This window comes from Cervus elaphus, chromosome 1, assembly GCF_910594005.1.
Source record: "Cervus elaphus chromosome 1, mCerEla1.1, whole genome shotgun sequence".
Lineage (NCBI taxonomy): Eukaryota > Metazoa > Chordata > Mammalia > Artiodactyla > Cervidae > Cervus > Cervus elaphus.
Window position 1 is genome coordinate 16,779,983 of NC_057815.1, and position 22,248 is coordinate 16,802,230.

The 22,248-nt window shown below is 37.8% G+C and overlaps 1 protein-coding gene across 5 annotated transcripts in view; it reads right to left on the bottom strand.

The window, feature by feature from the left end:
- Positions 1 to 22,248, bottom strand: part of MRE11 (MRE11 homolog, double strand break repair nuclease) — a 74,794-nt gene that overhangs the window by 47,795 nt on the left and 4,751 nt on the right. For 4 of the 5 annotated variants that reach the window (XM_043890176.1, XM_043890011.1, XM_043890101.1 and 1 more), the window contains 5 exons: positions 18,047 to 18,207; positions 9,941 to 10,028; positions 8,457 to 8,598; positions 4,714 to 4,828; positions 79 to 264 (listed from right to left, as the gene is read on the bottom strand). In XM_043890176.1, coding sequence (XP_043746111.1) covers positions 79 to 264; positions 4,714 to 4,828; positions 8,457 to 8,598; positions 9,941 to 10,028; positions 18,047 to 18,207 — 692 coding nt within the window. The remainder of the gene's footprint in view (positions 1 to 78; positions 265 to 4,713; positions 4,829 to 8,456; positions 8,599 to 9,940; positions 10,029 to 18,046; positions 18,208 to 22,248) is intronic. The other variant, XM_043890319.1, reaches the window with a different exon arrangement.

The following is a 22,248-nucleotide window of genomic DNA, read 5'->3' on the forward strand; positions in this document are numbered from 1 at the left end:
CTTTTAGCCTATGAGATGATCATATTATTATAGCAAATATTTTTAAGAATTGAATTGGAAAATATAATCATTACTCACTTCTTTACAGCTTCTCCTGGGGAAAGAGAAGTGACCACTGAACTTCCAGGCTGTGACACATAGAAGAGCTGTTGTTCATTTTTGGTTGGAGCTATTTTACACTCATGTTCATGGCCCCAGATAACAAGATCGATGAAGTCATCCAAAAACTGCTCTGGAATGAAGTTGGTACTTCCGTGTTTACTCCTATGCCAAGATTTTTAAAAACAAGTATCATAAATGTCCGGAGATATAAAAAAAACTTCATAATAAGTCTTTCTCCAGTCACTAAAGATTTATTACATTCCTTCTGTAAGCCAAAAAGTATTCAAGGGGTTGGGGATACAAAGATAGTATCTAATTCCTAATCTCAAAGGGTTTACAAGCTTGCAGGACACAGACAAGTAAAAGCCTCAAAAGAGAAAGCAGTCAATTCTACACAGAAGCAGGTCACAAAAGGTAGAGAGGAATAACTCTCCCTGTGGGAAAGCCAGAAAAGCATGAGCTCTAGCAAGAGTAAAAACCTATAAACTGGTCTGAGTGTACACCAAACAGAAAACAGAAGATGACAGTGAATTTAACCTAAACTTTAAAAAATCAAATCAAATCTCTGAATATGTCCCATCACTTTTAACATGTTTCTTTTACTGATTAAAATAATGAGAATATCAGCCTTATATAAGAGATAAGAGTTTTCAATATTAAATACAATATTGTATGAATGTGATTTCCAAACCCTTATTTCATACCTAGATTAGCTGCTATTATTACAAGATATTTGAAAACCCAAAGAGAGGAAGACAAGAAAAAAATTTTCCACAACACTGATTTGTATCACTGAGAATTTAAGTACAAGTGTTCAACTACTTCAACCAGCATCCACTTGAGGCAAGCCGACATTCATCCATTCATTCAACAAACATTTACTGAGAGTCTATTATGTGTCAGGTTTCCCAGGTCTCTTCCAGATCCTGAAGACATAGCAACAAACAAAGTCCTTGCTCAAATGGGGGAAACTAGCAATAACACAACATGTTCATGTATATGCATACACACACACATATACATATATATATCTATGTCTTTTATATAAAGTTTTGTCAGATAGTGATAGGTGCTATATAGAAAAATAAAGGGAGAAGTTACATGTAAAAAGGAGGCTGTCATACACAGGGTGGTCCAGAAAGGCCTCTCTGACAGGAGACAAGTAGCAGAGGATGGAGATGAGGGACCAGGAATGCCTGAGACCTAGGCAGAGGGAGGAATTGATGGCAAAGGCGCTGACATGGGAATGTGTCCAGTGAGCTCAAGAGCAGCAAGGGGACCAGTGTAGCTGAGCAGAATGAATGCACGGAAGAGCAGGAAGTGAAATCAAAGAAGCTCATGTATCTAGGAATGTTTATGTAAAAAAACACTTTTATGTAAAAAATGTATAATGCTATCACAATGACTGAAGAGATGCAGAATAACTCAAATAAACATGATGCATGTGTGCCTTCCTGGAGCACTGGAAAAGGGAGAATTACACTGGTGGGTTGACTCTAACTTATGACATCGAAGCTGATTAGAACAACCTTGTGGAAATATTTTGCATGACAAAATCTGTTTAGGGCTTACCTTCTTTCGCTGAAAGAAAAAGAAAACTGACTGACATATAGGAACAAATAGGAAATAAAGTAAAATGTAAAAGGCTCAAAAATTCTTGCTCAATATGAGAAAATCAGGTTGTTGTTTTTTTACAAGACCCTGAAAACATACTTACTCTGAAAATATTAAGTATGTAAGAATGCTGAAGGTGAAAAATGACCCTAACAGCATTACAAAAAAACCCTATTATAACCACAATGAAGGGGCAGAGGGAAAGGAATTGACCTAAGTAACTTTAGAAAGTGGTGTTTTTTATTAGATATAGTAAGGCTATGGACTAAAATAATATACAAACACTGAATCCTGGCTGGCAAATTTTCTCAATTTTGAAATTACTTTATTTGTGAATTAAGATTTAAAAAATAAGTAAACATAAAGATGATACAATCCAGGTTTCTACTAGAGAAAGAAGTCTCAAATAAGGGAGAAGACAAAAATGAACCCTGTAGGGCTGGATTCGAATCAGTATGAACTTGTGCTAGGGTTTTTTCTTTTTTTAAACACATAACATTTGTTGTTCAGTTGCTTAGTCGTGTCTGACTCTTTGCGACCCCATGGACTGCAGCACGCCAGGCTTCCCTGTCCTTCACCGTCTCCGGGAGTTTGCTCAAACACATATATACATACAAACATGTATGCATGGATTAGTAAATATACATATATTCCTTTAACTCTAGTCACGAGGGCTAAGAAGACCTGCAGTAGCAGTAAGCACACTTAGTGGCCATATCTGGGTTTCTAAATACCACTCTGTGATGAAAGCAATTAGGGCTCCTTGGAGAAGTAGCTGATTCCTGGATTGGGAGAAAAATACAATAGAAGCCTGGGTGCTTGGCTAAGAGGAGACTCTGCCTTGGGCCCGCCGGTGTAATAAACTGCACTCCACTAAAAAAAAAAAAAAAAAAAAGAGGAGCCTGAAGCATCTTGTAGGACTGGAAGGTTAATGACATAGTTCAAAATACAAAAAGGAAGAGGGCTTGCTGAAAGAGCACAGAAGCCAATATAAAAAAGTTCTCAATGGTCAGAGTTGAAACAAAGTAAGCAACAACAAAAACTGCTAATACTGAATTGTACCTCAAAGAATAAAATAAATATCTTGAGTCTATAGTAACATAAATAAATGAATGGAATGAATAAGTAAATAAATGAGAATGACAAATTTTCCTAACAGAAGACTTTCAGTCAATAATTAGAGAAAGAATAAGGGAAATTTAAAAAGTTACAAACAACACCACAGCATTAATTACTGGAAACAAGATGCACCAGTGGATGCTAAAGCCTGTGGGCCAAAGTCTAAGGGGAAACAGGATATTCACATAGTCTCAATGTATTTTTCCCAAAATATTTATTATTATAAAGTAGAAGATGTGACCTTTCCAGTGGAGAAACCTGGTCTGCACCACCTTAATCAAATGATCAAGATTATTAACATCACCCTTAACAGCTACCAGCCATACCAACATTGTATTACCCATTCCCCTTAACAATGCTGCCACTCCACCTCTCATTCTGGTATGGAATGGCTTATGACCGTTCCTTCTGACTTATCCCTACTTGGGGAAAGCAGAAAGTGTAGCAGAACTGGGAAGCCCTCAGCAAGAGAAGGAGCAAACTCTGTGTCTGTTACATGGAAACCACTCATATCAAAACCCTGGCCTCTTCCTTCTTTGAAACTCACAGGGTTTAATCAAGAATATACATAAGGCAACATAACACTGCAGCCTAAAACCTTTCTTTCACTGAGTTCTGGTGATGGACAAGTACCAGAGTATTCTACAGTCAATAAATATCTCTTCAATAAATAATACTATTTAATAATAAGAAGAAATTATATAATCAAGCCCCAAATACCTTCAGATTCTTTTTCAATAACTTTTCAACTTTGTCCCTTATATATCATTTCACTGCCACCATTGTTACCATCTCACACTTTACTATAATTATTACATAATAAATCTTGTTTCTTCAAATCTCTATTTCCTTTTAATCAACCTTGCACCCTGCCACTAGATTAAATTTCTTAAAACTACCAACAAAAAAAAGCTGATCTATCTATATTTAATATCCTAGAAAAATACCTGTATATATGTACCAGGAGTAATATATAAGAATATTCCTGTGCTCACTTCAGCAGCACAGCATATACTAAAAGAAAAAAAAAAGAATGTTCCTAACAAAAAGACTGTTAAAAAATCTGGAACTAACAAAACACTCATCAACAGGTAAAAAAGTTGAAATGTATACATCAGTGAAAATGAGTCGTGCTGTTAAGCAGCAAAATGAATCATAGTAACATAAGGCTTCCCTGGTGGCTCAGTGGTAAAGAATCCATCTGCAATGCAGGGGACCTGGGCTTGATCCCTGGGTTGGGAAGATTCCCTGGTGAAGGGAATGGCTACCTGCTCCAGTATTCTTGCCTGGAGAATCCCATGGACAGAGGAGCCTGGCAGGCTTCAGTCCATGGGGTCATAAGAGTCAGACACGACTAGTGACTGACACTTTCACTTTGAAGTAACATACTGTTGAACAAAAATAAGCCAACTGCAAAATATAAAGCATGGTTCCAGTTATACCAAAACCAAATAAAGATGACTCATTATGAATAAGTGTGTAACTGAACAATAAAGAAAGCTACGGACAGATTAAATAAAAAGTGAAGACAGTGCTTCCCTCTAAAGTATGTGGAAAAAGATAGGGTCAGAAAAGGGCATGGGATAATGTACTGCTCATGTTCCACTTCCTTCTGAATTTAGGAGCATTCATTTTATGGTTTTTGGTATACCTTACCCATATGCTAGAAATACTCATTTGTATTATTAATAAGTATAAATATATATTGAAAATGATTTCAAGATGCAGTCACACAATGCACATCTAAGTTTGCCTGATCCTGCACTGACAGCTTTCAAAGAATAAGGAGCCCTTTACTAAAATATAGGTAAACTTAGAAACAGAGATTTGGGGAACCTCAATATTTGACTCAAGAATTTTCAGAGACAGAACTTTTACCTGTTCTGATGAATCACAAATAAGTTAAACCAAGAGTTCTCATCTTCTTTCGGTCTCAACATTGTTACTTTTTTGTTGACAAACATTCGATAGAGCCTTTCATCTGGAATGGATCCTGAAATAGACATTACATTATTTAAAAAGTTTTGCTTCTAAATTATGTGCTTCTCTGAGTATCTTGTTTTCCTATCAGAGAGATATTTGAAACCTGATATCATTATTCACAAATGAAAATGTTCCAAGTTCATGCCTGACAGCTGCTAAGCAGTTGTTTAGTCGCTCAGTCATGTCAGACTCTTTCTGACCCCATGGATTGTAGCTCGTCAGGCTCCTCTGTCCGTGAGATTTCCCAGGCAAGCACTGGAGTGGGTTGCCATTTCCTCCTCCAGGGGGTCTTCCCGACCCAGGGATTGAACCCGAGACTCCTACAAGTGTCCAGCATTGGCAGGGGGTAAGTCTTCACTGCTGAGCCACCAGGGAAACCTGCTGAGCAGTTAATTGCATTCAAAGAATGTTTTCCATGTCAAGCATACATACCTTCAAAACCTAGAAAATGGAGAATAAAAATGTTTTCTATGCTCATAGTCTTATTAAAATTTTTAATAATATTGTTTCCTACTCTATTTTTTCTATGTGTACCTTTGATCTAACATATACATTGTAAAATCCACAGAAATAACATTAAAAGGGGTGAGATTTTAAAATGTAGTTAAAAATAAGTTTTATGTATATTATGCTTTTAAATAAAAACAGGGTGCTTTTAAATAATTTAATGACTTTTAAATAACTCTTCCTAATTCCCCAAGGATCATCTTAGTCTAGTAGAGGTCAATGAAAATAAACATGCAAATTGTAATTTTAAATACTATAAAAGGAAAAAAGTCAGGATGCTAAGAAGGCAATTATCAGTGGGAGGACAAGGTTACTACTTCATGGAGTGATTAGGGAAGAAAAGCCAATGCTGCCGAAGTATAAGAGCTAGAAGAGGTCTAGCTTCTAGAGAGAACTCTCAGTGCTGCCAATGAAATGATGGTGGAATGTATGACTGGGACAAAAAAGGCAAGATATGAAAATACAGGGCATTAGAAGGTTGATCTCCTTAGCTGCAGAAGCACTGAGAACCCTGACGAAATTGGAAGGTAAGCAGGTAAGAAAATTGAGGTAATGGAAAGGGTAGTTTACCGGTTGGCAGTCAGCGTCAAGGGTGTCTGAAAAGGAAGGACAGAGGGTGGCAGCGAGAAGCAAGGAGAGCAGGGACTTGCCCTCCAGCCCTTCCACCCTAAGCCTGTGAGAGGCCAGGAGAAAACTGCACAGGACACAGGAACCTCATGGGCCAGTGTCACTGAGAGTGGCAGAGCACGGGCAGCCTTCAGGGACTGAGGATATGAGGAGTGTGCTAACTAAAAAGGGTTCTAGCATATGGCAACCCACTCCAGCGTTCTTGCCTGGAGAGTCCTATGGAAGGAGCCTGGTGGGCTGCCGTCTACGGGGTCGCACAGAGTCGGACATGACTGAAGCGACTTAGCAGCAGCAGCGTATACAGAGCTGGGGTGAGAGTAGCTGCTGGAGGGTAGAGATTGAGTCCAGCTAAGGAAAATAGAACAGGAGGAGATGAGAGCTTGGGGAAAAAAGGGATGACGGAAGCAGTTTGCTTCTGGCAGTGACTAAGGCATAATGGGGTCTGTCCTTGGTTTGAAAGTGTGAGGATCAATCATTTTCTTCAGATATGATCCCTAACATTACAGTGATTGAAGTATCAGTAGTTTTTTTTAAGTGTATTTTACTTCCTGCTCTATCACTTGCAAAAATCAGACATAATATTTTGATTTCATCTTCTGTATCTCTAAAATTAGAGATTGCCATGATGATTTTCTATTTGTTGGCAAAATTATGTAACTTGGGCAAAGACTCTACACTTCCTACAGCAAGTATTTAAATAAACCATCCATCCTAATTATTCTTTAAAAACATATACAAGGAGAAATGAGTACTAAGGTTTCTATTATACTAAAATCACTCAAAAAATAATGAAAACTATGTTGAGGTTAGTTACAGAGTGAGTTTTTTCTCAATTTCCCTTGGGGTAATTTAAAACTGGTTTAACATGAAGTATAATTTTTATAATACCTTAGGAAATCGCAACCCACTCCAGTGTTCTTGCCTGGAGAATTCCATGGATACAAGAGCCTGGTGGGCTACAGTCCATGGAGTCGCAGAGAGTCAGTCACGATTTAGAGACTAAATGATACACATCAAAAACAATAAAACTATTGTATTCATATAACAAATATCAAACTGAACTTAACCAAATGAAGACACAAAAAATACACTCTGAACGCATGCTGAAAATGGTTTTCCCAGTAGTCATGTATGGATGTAAGAGCTGGACCATAAAGAAGGCTGAGTGCAAAAGAACTGATGCTTTCAAACTGTGGTGTTGGAGAAGACTCTTGAAGAGTCCCTTCGACTGCAAGGAGATCAAACCAGTCAATCCTGAAGGAAATCAACCCTGAATATCCATTGGAAGGACTGCTGCTGAAGCTGAAACTCCAACACTGTGGCCACCTGATGAGAAGAGCCAACTCATTGGAAAAGACTCTGATGCTGGGAAACATTGAAGGCAAAAGGAGCAGCAGAGGATAGATGGCTAGATAACATCACCTACTCAATGGACATGAATCTGAGCAAACTCCAGGAGATAGTGAAGGACGAACTCAATGGGGTCACAAGAGTCAGACACGACTTAGTGACTGAAGAACAACAAACATAAAAATAGTCTTCCATTCACATGTAATAAAGCCTAGCAAACAAGTTTTTACCTACTGGAAACTAAATAAATTACAGAAGTTGATAAAGCAAATTTTCTGAGCACTGTAGATGACAGTTCTAAACTAGCACTAATAAAAATATCATGTGAGCCACCAAAACATGCCAAATAAGTAATTTTTAATTTTCTAGTAGCCACATTAAAATAAGTAAAAGAAATTGGTAACATTAATTTTAATATATTTTATTTAACCCAATATCTGAGTAAGGTATTTTACATCTTTGTCTAAGTCTTTGAAATCTAATATGTATTTTATACTTATAACATGACTCAATTTAGACTAGCCACTTTTCTAGTGCCTGATATCCACATGATTACTGTATTGGACAGTGAAACTTTAAACCTTTCAAAGACTTCCAAAATATCAAAATCCAGTTTTTCTAAATTACTCTACAATTCTGATGTTCACGATTCTTGTCTGACTCTAAAAGAAAAAAAAGAAAGAAAAAATAAACAATAGATACTAAGGGAAAAATATTTTTTCATCAAACTGCTATTAAAAACAAATCCCAAGGATTATTGAAATGAAATGAAATAAAGTATCAGTCGGTCCATCATGTCTGACTCTTTAAAACCCAATGGACTGTAGCCTGCCTGGCTCCTCTGTCCATGGAATTCTCCAGGCAAGAATACTGGAGTGGGTAGCCATTCCCTTCTCCAGGGGATCTTCCCGACCCAGGGATCGAACCTGGGTCTCCTGCATTGCAGGCAGATTCTTTACCATACTGGTGCTTATAAAATAATGAAAAATGTCCACTAAAACCTTGTAACATTTTTTAAAGTCACCCATAAGTAATAATTAGATTTGCCTCACTTCCTTCCAAACAGCAACAAAGTGAACTTCAGAATTTGATTTCCTAGTTGCTTAAACAGTTAAACATTTACCAACATAAATAGTAATATAAAGCCATCTTACCTAAGCCATATAGAGCAATTTTTGTGCTTCCTTTTTGAAGCAAAACTGGACTAATGTCTATCTTCTCCACAGACATTGAACGTCCAAAGTGATTGACAAATCCAGCACAACTTAAGATATCCAGGGCGCAGAGTGCATCTGCCTATGAAAAATATTGTCAAAGAATATTAATGTATATCTAAAAATAAATAATCTGCATATCATGTTATTACTTATTAAAAGTATATTCTATATAGCAGTTATAAAAACCTAGATGAAGATAGTACCTTGTCAAAACAAGATTACAATAGTATAGTATGTGCTATCCTTTTTTCTATCACTGTGAGTAGAATCACAGGCTAAATGCAAAGTTAACGTTTCATCAAAACTTATCATGTCTTGTCCACTGAAAAATAAAACCAGCCACAGAATCAGTTATTTGTCATATTAAGCAGACCTCTCAAGAGGTGAGGAAAAAAAGACTAGCTAAATAGTGATTTATAATACATTAATGACCAGAAAAAATAAAATTATATTTTGAGATTATTTTAGGATCCCTATTATTTGATATCTTCCTCGATTTACAGTGGATTTAGGTACCAATAAATCCATAGTAAATTGAAAATACTGTAAGTCAAAATGCAGTTAAAGTACCTCATCTACTGAAAATCACAGCTTAACCTAGCCTACTTTAAACATGCTCAGAACACTCACGTGAGCCTCACATGAGCCAACACTTACATGAATTGGGAAAAGTATAAATATTTTACAATAAAGTACTGAGTATCATGTATTGTTTACTGGATAATCTAGTGTACGTGAAGAACAGAATGGCTATATGGTACATACACATACAGAATGGTTCTAAGTGTGGCAACTGTTTACCCTTGGGCTGGGGTGTCTGATTGGGAGCTGGGCCTCACTGTCTTTACTCAGCATCACAAGAGAGTTATCTTCCCACAAATCATTAGCTCAAAAAAAGATCAAAACTCATAATTCAGTTTCAACTGAATGCATGTCAGTTTCGCACCACTGTAAAGTTGAAAAATCGTAGGTCAAACCATCATAAGCTGAAGATGGTCTGTACTTTCTTATCAAACAAAGTAAGATGCTCTAATTTAAATTTAAAACTGTTCATGAAACAATTATTTCCTACAGTGAGATTTTTGAGATAAAAGCACCAGGTAATCTGTAAAGCATTATACAAATGTTAGGTTATTCCAAACATTTATTTATTCCTAAATGTTATTCCTTCTACTGGTTACTTATTGCTAACTTTGGCACTCAAGAAATAAAAGCATATCTCACACATCAATTATTATCTCAGATTTTTTTAAGTATCTAAAAAGCAGTATAAAAGCCTATATGAATGTCAAAAAGTCAATTTGAATCTCTGAGTCAATCTGACTAAAAGTTGCTGGGAAGAAGTGGAAAAATGTTTTCCGTAGAGAAATTAAACAGAAAATTTCTAAAATTTCAACAAACTTTAAGAACACAATAATTACCCCTGTGGGATCATCATGATTGCCATGAATACTAAACACTGGAATTGAAATGTTGAGATTGCCATCTTGGTAGTTCACCCATGGAAACCTTAAAAAAGAAAGAAAGAAAAAGTTTCTGTAAGAGACAAAAGCTCTTTCCTCTATTTTCCTCCTCCAAAAACTTAATACAGTTACAGGCAAACTGGATGATCTAAGTTGGCAGATGACTACTAGTTTGGAGCTTTAAAAAAAAAATTTTAAAAACTAAAAAAAATCAATCATAGGCAATAATTCAAGTCTGAAAAGATCTCAAAGTACTGCACTTGAAAAGAAAACCTTACAGTATATGATGCTTGTGAATTGTACAAATGATTTGATTATCTGAATAAAAAGCTAATAGGCTTTCAAAATTTTGAAAGTCTTTGTGTAAGCTCTGTATTTGTACTGTAGAAGTGGGAGAGGAAGAAATACTACTCTGAAATACAAAAGACCTTGATTAAAAATTCCAGTTCTACAGCATTGAAATAAGTATACTATCAAGGGTGAAAGACATCACCAGCCTAGGTTGGATGCATGAGACAAGTGCTCAGGGCTGGTGCACTGGGAAGACCCAGAGGGATGGGATGGACAGGGAGGCGGGAGAGGGGATCGGGATGGGGAACACATGTAAATCCATGGCTGATTCATGTCAATGTATGGCAAAAACCACTACAATATTGTAAAGTAATTAGCCTCCAACTAATAAAAATAAATGGAAAAAAAAAAGTTCCAGTTCTATCACTCACTACTTGTATGACAAATTTTCACACTACTCCTGTCCCTAGTCACCAAGCTCCTCTTCTCAGAGGAAATGACACTAGCAATTTCTACTTTATCTGTGCAAAAATATCTTAAATCTGTAAAGCAAATACATTTTCCTTCTTCCACAAATGGCAGCACAATAGAGACCTCTGGACCCTGCCTTTATCACTTAACATACTTTGTAGTAAATCATTCCATATCAGTATATAAAGAGCTTCCTTGTGGCTTTTCTTAGCCAGACACTGTATGGATTATTATAATGTGTTGAAGTAGATACCTATCAATGGACATTTAGGCCATTTCTAGTCTTTTGTTTCACAAATGGTTACAGTGAGTAATCCTGTACAAAGGTGCCCTTGTGAGAGTATAGGAAATTATTTAGGAGGAAACTGTCAGGTCAAAATGTACACCTATACTTGTAAATTTGGTTACTGCCAATTTCCCCACATTGAGGTGGCATAACTTCCATATAATACAATGGCAATGCATGAGACCATTTCCCCTTACTCCACTAATACAATATATGATCAAACTTCTTCAATCTTATGCCAGTGGTTCTAAACCCTAGCTGCACAGCAAAATTCTCTAGGGATCTTTGAAGATCAGCCAATGTCTGAGACACAATCAGGGAGATTAACTGACCTAGAGACTGGGCATCAGTATTTTTTAAGATTCTGAGGAAAAGATAATACACAACCAGGACTGAGAATTACTGATGTACATAAATCCTACAAGAGAAAAATATCTCAGTATACTTCATCTTGTATCTTTCATATTCTTTTAATATGTTTAAATGTCACTATTTCCTTTTCAGTGAATGATGTCCATATTCTGTACCTTATTTTTTTATTAACTCATGAAATTCTTTTAACTGACTTGAAAAAATTATTTATCTATTGGGAAAATTAGACCTTAATTTGCCATGAATTAATTGTTCTTTTTGGTTGAACCTGGACTTCTGACTTCCATGGGCAGTTCTTGCCATGCAGAAATTTACAAAGACAAAAGCATCAATCTTTTCTTTTATGGATTCTGGATTTGTGCAATACTCAGAAAAGTCTTTTCCACATCCAGATTTTTTTAAAATGCTTAACAGTTTCCTCTAGTTCTTTTATTGAATAAGCTACATTTTCCTGGAGATATGTGACACCACTTTTATCAAATACTAATTTCCTGCATGTATTGAGGCTATTTCTGGAACTTCTATACTCTTCCAATGATCTGCCTATCAATTCATGAGTCACACCACATTTTTTATTATTGTAGCATTATAATATACTTTTTTACAGCTTTATTGTGGTATAATTGACATGCAACATTGTGTTACTTTAAGGTATACAAATTGGTTTGATATATTTATATACTGCAAAATGATAACTACTGTAACTTACCTACCACTGTAAGCTTAACACACACTCCCCTTCAACAGCTGCCAGCATGTCACACAGTTACCATCTCCTTTTTCTAGTGAGAACATTTAAGATCTACTCTCTTAGAAACTTTATTAACTATAACTAATACTATGCTGTTCATTAGATCCTAGAAATGTAATCATTTTTTTAATTGAAATTATACTTTTTGACCAGCATCTCCACTTTCCCCCCAAAACCCGGCCCTGGTAACCACCATTCCAGTCTCCATTTATATGAATTCAGATTTCCTATACTGTATAAGTGATATTACACATTATTTGTCTCTTTTTCTGACTTATTTTACTTAGCATAAAGCGTTCAAGGTCCATGCATGTTGTCTCAGCGGAAAGGATGTCTCTTCTCACAGTTGAGTAACATGTATGTATTACATATACACACACATATATATATTACATGTTTATCCATTCTTCCACTGATGGACATGTGCACTGTTGCCACCACTGCCTTATCTTGGCTATTGTGAATAATCCTGCAATGAACGTGGGAGTGCAGATTATCTCTTTAAGATACGGTTATCATTCCCGTTGGATATATATCCAGAGGGAGAACTACTGGATCACACGGTGGTTCCATGTTGGAGGAGGAACCTCCAGTGTTTTCCAGTGGCTGCATAAATTGGCATTCTGAATAGTGCGCAAGGCTCTTCTTCTCTCCATCCTCCCCAATACACGTTCTCCCTTATCTTTTTGATGACAGACACCCTAGCAGGTGTGAGGTAGTATCTCACTGTGGTTCTCATAGGCATTTCCCCAATGATTAGTGATGCTGAGCACCTTTTCCTGTACCAGTTGCTTGTTCTAGTTCCAGGAAAACTACCATTGGAATTTTGATAGGGATTGAACTGAGCTATGGAGAAGGCAATGGCAACCCACTCCAGTACTCTTGCCTGGAAAATCCCATGGACGGAGGAGCCTGGTAGGCTACAGTCCATGGGGTCGCAAAGAGTCGGACACGACTGAGTGACTTCACTTTCACTTTTCACTTTCATGCATTGGAGAAGGAAATGGCAGCCCACGCCAGTGTTCTTGCCTGGAGAATCCCAGGGACAGAGGAGCCTGTTGGGCTGCCGTCTATGGGGTCATACAGAGTCAGACACGACTGAAGCAACTTAGCAGCAGCAGCAGCAGCAGAACTGAGCTAAACACTACTTAGTAGTCCTCTTTTTCAGGGTTTCCCTATTTTTTTTTGTTCTATTTTTCTACACGAACTAGTAAACTGGAAGAGAAAATTATCCAAAATGTAGTACAAAGAAATAAAGTTATAGGGGATATTAAAAAGTGGGTAAGATATAATTTTCAAAAAGAGAACAGGAAAGAAGGTTTGAAAAAATTTGCTACTGTTGTCTAGCTGATAAGTCAGGTCAAACTCTTGCAACCTCATGGATTATAGCCCACCAGGCTCCTCTGTCATGGGATTTCTCAGGTAAGACTACTGGAGTGGGATCAAAGAAATCAAAGAGGACGCAAATAGATGGAAAAATATACCATGTTCATGGATTGGAAGAATCAATATAGTGAAAGTTAATATACTACCCAAAGCAATCTATAGATTCAATGCAATCCCTATCAAGCTACCAACGGTATTTTTCACAGAACTAGAACAAATAGTTTCACAATTTGTATGGAAATACAAAAAACCTCGAATAGCCAAAGCAATCTTGAGAAAGAAGAATGGAACTGGAGGAATCAAACCTGCCTGACTTCAGGCTATACTACAAAGCTACAGTCATCAAGACAGTATGGTACTGGCACAAAGACAGAACTATAGATCAATGGAACAAAACAGAAAGCCCAGAGATAAATCCACACACCAATGGACACCTTATCTTTGACAAAGGAGGAAAGAATATACAATGGAGAAAAGACAATCTCTTTAACAAGTGCTTTGAATTTTTTAAAACAAGGACATATGTTAAAAATTGTAAGAATCTTTCGAAATCCAATTCTATACTCAGCCAAATTATCAATCCAAAGTTCAAACTACTCATTTTCTTACATACAAAAATCTCCAAAAATTTATCTCCCAATATAAACTCCTTTTTAAAATATATATATACACAAATAGGTTAAGAAATAAGAATGGAAATAGCTGTAAAAAGCAGAGAAGCGAAAGGCAAAGGAGAAAAGGAAAGATATTCCCATTTGAATGCAGAATTCCAAAGAATAGCAAGGAAAGATAAGAAAGCCTTCCTCAGTAAGCAATGCAAACAAATAGAGGAAAACAATAGAATGGGAAAGACTAGAGATCTCTTCAGGAAAATTAGAGATACCAAGGGAACATTTTCTGCAAAGATGGGCACAATAAAGGACAGAAATGGTGTGGACCTAACAAACAGAAGATATTAAGAAGAGGTGGCAAGAATACACAGAAGAACTGTACAAAAATGATCTTCAAATAATCACGATGGTGTGATCACTCACCTAGAGCCAGACATCCTGGAATGCGAAGTCAACTGGGCCTTAGGAAGCATCACTACAAACAAAGCTAGAGGAGGTGATGGAATTCCAGTTGAGCTATTTCAAATCCTAAAAGATGATGCTGTAAAAGTACTCCACTCAATATGTCAGCAAATTTAGAAAACTCAGCAGTGGCCACAGGACTGGAAAAGGTCAGTTTTCATTTCAATCCCTAAGAAAGGCAATGCCAAAGAATGCTTAAACTACCACACAATTGCATTCATCTCACACGCTAGCAAAGTAATGCTCAAAATTCTCCAAGCCAGGCTTTAACAGTATGTGAACTGTGAACTTTCAGATATTCAAGCTGGATTTAGAAAAGGCAGAGGAACTAGAGATCAAATTGCCAACATCTGTTGGATCATCAAAAAAGCAAGACAGTTCCAAATAAGCATCTACTTCTGCTTTATTGACTACACCAAAGGCTTTGACTGTGTGGATCACAACTAACTGTGGAAAACTCATAAAGAGTTGGGAATACCAGACCACCGCACCTGTCTCCTGAGAAATCTGTATGAATGTCAAGAAGCAACAATTAGAACCGGATATGGTTCGAAACATACTGGATCCAAATCAGGAAAGGAATTCATCAAGGCTATATATTGTCACCCTGCTTATTTAACTTCTAGGCAGAGTATATCACGAGAAATGCTGGACTGGGTGAATCACAAGCTGGAATCAAGACTGCCAGGAGAAATATCACTAACCTTGGATATGCAGATGACACCACACTTATGGCAGAAAGCGAAGAAGAACTAAAGAGCCTCTCGATGAAAGTGACAAACCTGGCTTAAAGCTCAACATTCAGAAAACTAAGATCATGGCATCTGGTCCCATCACTTCATGACAAACAGAGGGGGAAACAGTGGAAACAGTGACAGACTTCATTTTTGGGGGCTCCAAAATCACTGCAGATGGTGACTGCAGCCATGAAATTAAAAGACACTTGCTCCTTGGAAGAAAAGTTATGACCAACCTAAACAGCATATTTAAAAAGCAGAGACATTACTTTGCCAACAAAGATCTTGTCTAGTCAAAGCTACGGCTTTTCCAGTAGTCGTGTATGGATGTGAGATTTGGACCATAAGGAAAGCTGAGTGCCGAAGAATTGATGCTTTTGAACTATGGTGTTGGAGAAGACTCTTGAGAGTCCCTTGGACTGCAAGGAGATCCAACCAGTCCATCCTAAAGGAAATCAGTCCTGAATATTCATTGGAAGGACTGATGCTGAAAATGAAACTCCAATACTTTGGCCACCTGATGCAAAAACCTGACTCACTGGAAAAGACCCTGATGCTAGGAAAGACTGAAGTCAGGAGGAGAAGGGGATGACAGAGGATGAGATGGCTGGATGGCATCACCAACGTGATGGACATGAGTTTGAGTAGGCTGCACGAATTGGTGATGGACAGGGAGGCCTGGCGTGCTGCAGTCCATGGGGTCACAAAGAGTCAGACATGACTGAGCGACTAAACTGATGTCTGTTTTCATGGGTTACTTTATATATATATATATATATATATATATATATATATATATATATGTATGTGTATGTACATATACACATATACCTATATGTACACATACACACATATATATACATACACACACACACACATATACATACGCACACATTTTTACACATATATATTTAAGTTCGGTGCACTGAGAGAAACTAGAAGCACCAGAAGAAAGTAGCCATGTGCATGCCAAGCATCCAGATTCTAGCTTCCAAATACCATTCCAAAAGGAACCAAGACTCCATGAGTATAAAGCTTGGGAAAATACAGAATTAGCCTGGAGCATCTTCCAGTGCCAAAAAGTAAGAAAGATGGGGAAAAAAGATTAGCGTACGTTGCCAGGACACAAGGCCCGTCTGAAAGAGTGTCCAATGGCTAAAGCTGGAACAATTTATTTGAGCAACAAAACAGATTATCAAGATAATGTTAAACTACAACTCAAAGGAAAAAAGTGAGTTCATACTGATATAAATGATTTAATAAGTTCCTACTAATATAGACAACTGAATAAATAAATAAACAAATGGGGTCAAGGGACAGATCTTTATAGAAGAATTTCAATTAATAAATGGCAGAAAAAATGTGGGAAACAGGAAATCACCATGAGGATACTACAGTTAAATAGCTGTAGGCAAGAACCACTGGCAAATGCTAAAATTACTGGACAAACATTAAAGAGAAAGGGAATACTTGCAGAGCCTCTCCTAAAATTTTACTAATTTTAGTAAGTGGTGGCTTTAACATGCCCATAAATTCTTTGACACTCCTTTCTCTCTCCAGGAAGCAAAACGTAACTCCCTCTTTGAGTGTGGGCTGGACTTGGAGACCCACTTCTAAAAAAGAGTGAATGGAAAGAGAAAAATATTAAGTTGATAGTGGAGAAACCTATAAGACACCATCTTAACCAAGTGACCAGGGTTAATGTCACCAGTGCAGGTCATGTTGATGGCATATATTCCTAATATGCTATGAGAAGGGCAATTCACCTATAAGGAATATTCTTTCTCCAAAACCAATAACCCTAGTCTAATCATGAGAAAAACCCAAATTGAGAGACATTCTACAAAATATCTGATCAGTACACTTCAAAACTGTCAGTGTCTTGTAGGAAAAGACCGAGACACTGGCATAGGCAGAAGACAACTTTGAGATCATTTTAACTAAAAGCAGTGTGGCACCTGCACAATGTATAAGAAGAACGATGTATCTTTATGACCTGGGGTTCTAGGTAAATATTGTCAGTAAGTCCCAAAAGCACAAATCTTAAAGAACAACATATTTGACTATTGCTGCTGCTGCTGCTGCTGCGTCGCTTCAGTCGTGTCCGACTCTGTGAGACCCCATAGACGGGCAGCCCAGCAGGCTCCCCCGTCCTTGGGATTCTCCAGGCGAGAATACTGGCGTTGGGTTGCCATTTCCTTCACCAATGCATGAAAGTGAAAAGTGAGAGTGAAGTCGCTCAGTCGTGTCACATATTTGACTATGAACATCAAAATTAAGTATTTCTGTCAACAAAAGGTCCTGTGAACAGTCAAAAGACAATCCACTGATTAGGAAAAAAACTATATGCCTAACAAAGTCTTGGTATCTAGAATATATAAATAACTCTTGCAAATTCAACATGAAAAGCAAAAAAAAAAAAAAAAAAATCCAAATTTTTTAAATGGACAAAGGATATGAACAGAGATTCCAAAATTACAATAAAAATCTGAGAAGTTACTCAATCTCACTATTAATTAGGGAAACACAAATTAATACAATAATGTACAGAAAATTCTAAGAACTACAACTGCCAAGGAAATAGCTCATAATGAAGAGAAGATGAATAACTGTTAATGTGTTCATGCATCTTACATAGGAAATGTTATATATCATAGAAACAAGGAAACATTCATTGAAGCATTTAAATATACTTACTTACTAAAACCAAAGTTAACTGACTGGTCGCTGAGAATTTCGAACTGTACAGGACGATCCCCCATACAATATTTTCTTAATAACTCGAGGCAGGTATGCAATGTTTTTCTTGAAGGTTTATTTTCATGAAAAAGATCACCACCTAACAAAATAAAATCCACCTAATCAACAGAAAATAGTGTGAAAATTAGTATGTTTTATAGGTAAAAATTTTAAAACTATAGACCAAAGAGAGAAAAAATTTTTATAAAAGATACCATTACATGTGGAGATTTAAAGTTTCATATTTTTTTCATTTAAAGGCCCTTCCAATCTGGTTACTAATCTGACTCCCACTTAGGTTCCCAGGCCACCTTCAAAAAGCCATCTTCAAATTACTATACCAAGTCTCTAACGCATGCTGCCAGAAGTGATTTCTTTTTTTAAAGTTACCCAAATCAAACATAAATTTCGCACTTTAATAAAACCTATAGAAGGAATGGTTCAGTGGTAAAGAATCTGTCTGTCAAGCAGGAGACCCAGCTTTGATACCTAGGTCAGGAAGATCCGCTGGAGAAGGAATAGGCAACCCAATCCAGCATTCTTGCCTGGGAAATCCCATGGACAGAGGAGCCTGGCAGGCTGCAGTCCATGGGGTCACAAAGAGTCAGAGAGAACTTAACAAGTGAACGACAACATGGAAGGAAGAGCTGATTCAATCCAAATTATTCACTTGATTCATTCAACAATTATTTAGACTTCCTACAGGCAGTGACAGCTCAGGAAATAGATATCTACAAAACAGATCATGTCCCTGCCCTCACTGAATACAATGTGCCATACCTCATACTGAGTATGATGAATAAAATATGACCCCTATTCTATTCAAAATCCAGTGGGAGAGACAAACAGCTATGCATCTAAACATAAGTCAGACTCTGACCCACTAAAACAGATATATAAGGAGTAGAGATGAAACTACAATTATTAATAATTCTAAGTGAGAGGAGGAAATTCATCTGAGGACAAAGTCTGGGAAAGATGGGCTATCATGGTGGCATGTGAGTTGCACTGTGAAGGGTAAATGAGGTTTCGGGGAAGAGCATTCAGAAACAACCAGAGAGAAGAAAGGAAATCACACAGAAAGTTCAACACACTTCCAAGAAGTGAACTATCTACTTAAAGAAACTTGATTAAGTTCTTAATTATACAAAAGAATCCAGAAGTATGGATCACCGTGGGCTACAGTAGTGAGGGCCAGCAAAATATGTCACCCCAAATGGACCAGTTTACATGTAAACTGTTTTGAGCTGAAGACAAAGACCTAGCAGAATCAGGAAAAGCTTTTTTGCTTCTCTCCTAATTGACTAAAAGAATTTAGATAGGAGGTATGTACCAGAAGAGTTATTACCAGAGATAATTCTGGTATCAGAAAGACTCATCACAGGGCATGGCACGGCATACACTTGTTTACCAAACATCTGCTCTTCCCATCTTCCTATGTACTGTCTTCTTCCTCCCCTTTAAAGCCCCAGGCTCCCTTCCCCTTCTCCCTAGATCAGGATGGCAAATAAGCCTCCATTACCTCACTGCTGGGAGTCTCATATTTTTGTGGGGCTCCTGCATGGGAAATACCATGGACAGATGAGCCTGGCAGGCTATAGTCTGTGGGGGTCAAAAAGAATTGGACACGACTTGAGTGACTAAACAATAACCCACATATGCAATTTTTTAATCTATTAATCTGTCTTGCGTGCATGCTAAATTGCTTCAGTCGTCTTTGCTACCCTATGGGTTATAGCCCACCAGGCTCCTGTCCATGGAATTCTCCTGGTAAGAACACTGGAATGGGTTGCTGTGCCCTCCTCCAGGGGAGCTTCCCACATCTCATATCTCCTGCATTGATAGGTAAGTTCTTTATCACTAGTGCCACCTGGGAAGCCCTAATCTGTCTTATGTCAACTTAATTATCAGACCAGTCAGAGAACCTAGAAGGGAAGAAGGTCAAGATTTCTGGCCCCTACACTAGTCAGAGAGACTGCAACTAAAATTTAAGCTAGGTCTTCAAAACTAAACATGATTTGAGCAAAGGAAGAAAATGATCACAACCCAAGTCATAGAAAAGACAACCTAAGTAAACATTTTTATAAGGGAGGGAAAGGAAAGAGTTGCTTAAAAGAGTTCTGGAGGTTGGTTACTCAACTATACAAATGTGCTTAACACTACTCAACTGAATCCTTAAAAATGGTTAGGGTGGTATGTTTTATGTTATCAAGAGCAAAAAAAATTTTTTTAAATATCTTTAAAAACTGGCTTGTGACTCTAGTGTAATCACTGAGACCACAACTTGCTTCTGAGATATTCCTGTCCTACATGAATCTACTCATGAGGAAATGTCAGACGTATCCAACCGAGGAATATTCTGCAGACATGATTACCTGTGACCCTTCAAAAATGTCAAGGTCATGCTTAGAGAACAAACTTATGGTTGCCAGGGGTTAAGGACAGCAGGGAAAGGACAGTTAGAGAGTTTGGCATGGACACATGGATAACCAACAAGGACCTACCACATAGAATACGGAACTCTGTTCAAAGTTATATGGCAGCCTAGATGGGAGGGAAGTCTGGGGAGAGTGCGTGTGTGCTCAGTCATGTCTGACTCTTTGTGACCTCGTGGACTGTAGCCCGCCAGGCTCCTCTGTCCACAGGCTTTCCCAGGCAAGAATACCGGAGTGGGTTGCCATTTCCTTCTCCAGGGGATCTTTCCGACCCAGGGATAGAACCCAGGTCTCCTGCATTGCAGGCAAATTCTTTACCATCTGAGCCACCAGAGGACTCTGGGGCAGACTGGATACATGTATATCCATTGAGTCCCTTCACTGTTCACCTGAACCTATCACAACTTTGTTTAAAAAAAAAAAAGCCAGAGTCATGAAAGACAAGGCAGACTGAGGAAATGTCCCAGATGAGGAGACTGAAGAGACATGACAACTAAACGTAAAATGTAATCCTGGGTTGGGATCTAACAGCACTGACCTGCCCCCAAACTGCTACGACCTTTGTTGTGGGGAAAATTGGCAGCATCTTAGAATTACATGATAGTACTGGAGACATCAGTTTCCCTGGTTTTGACAAGTGTACTCTGGTTACACATGCAATTCACTCTCAAATGGTTCAGAAAAAGTGTGTCTGTCTGTGTGTGTATGTATGGAGAGAGAAAGGATAAATTAAATGTAAAAGTGTAGGAAGGGCGTCCCTGGTGGCTCAGATGGTAAAGTTTCTACCTGCAGGAGACCCTGGTTCGATCCCTGGGTCAGGAAGATGCCCTGGAGAAGTGAATGGTAGCCAGTTTTCTTGCCTGGAGAATCCCATGGACAGAGGAGCCTGGGACTACAGTCCATGGGGTCAAAATAGTCAGATCCAACCGAACGACTAAGACACAAATACACACATACACACTCAGTATAGGAAAATCTCAGTGAAGGGTAAGAAATTATTTGTACTGTTCTTGCAATATTTCTGTAAGACTGATATTGTTCCAAAATTAAAAGTTAAAAAAAAAAGACTCTGAAGAACTAGAGAGTAGAGATTAGGCTGATAGAACTAAAGAGTAGAGATAAGGCTGGTTAGAAGGCACAGGCCCACAATATAGAGGACTTAAAAATCAGGAAGATTTAGACTTCAGTAAGAAGAAATAGACACAAAAGATGGGGGAAAGTAAATATAACATGCATCTGGAGGTAGCTTGGGGCTGTGGGCAGAAGAGGACAGTTAGGATTAAAGAGTGCAGGGAGAGGAAGCAGAAGGAAAGGAAACTAACACAATAAAGAAAAACAAAGCTTGCGCTCAGGGAAAGACATAGTTCTTTAGCACCTAAGCATAGAAAAGGACACAGGATTCTCTAGCAGGAAACAAACCTCCTTTGACTGTTAATTTCTCTGCCTTCAGGGTAAAAGGAGACGGTACTAGACATTCCCTCATTCATGAACACATTTATGAGAGTGCCTACTGCTTGGCAGATCCTTTCGTGGTACTAGGATACACATGAGCAAACAGAACAGAATCTTCATTCTCATGTAATTTACCTTCCAGTGGAGAAGAAAATAAACAAGTAGATAATCCAATAAATTATTTCAGATGGTGCTATAAAAAAATAAATGAGTAATGTGATAACACTGTTTGGAGTTACCAGGGAAGACCTCTCCAAAAGGATAAAACTTGAA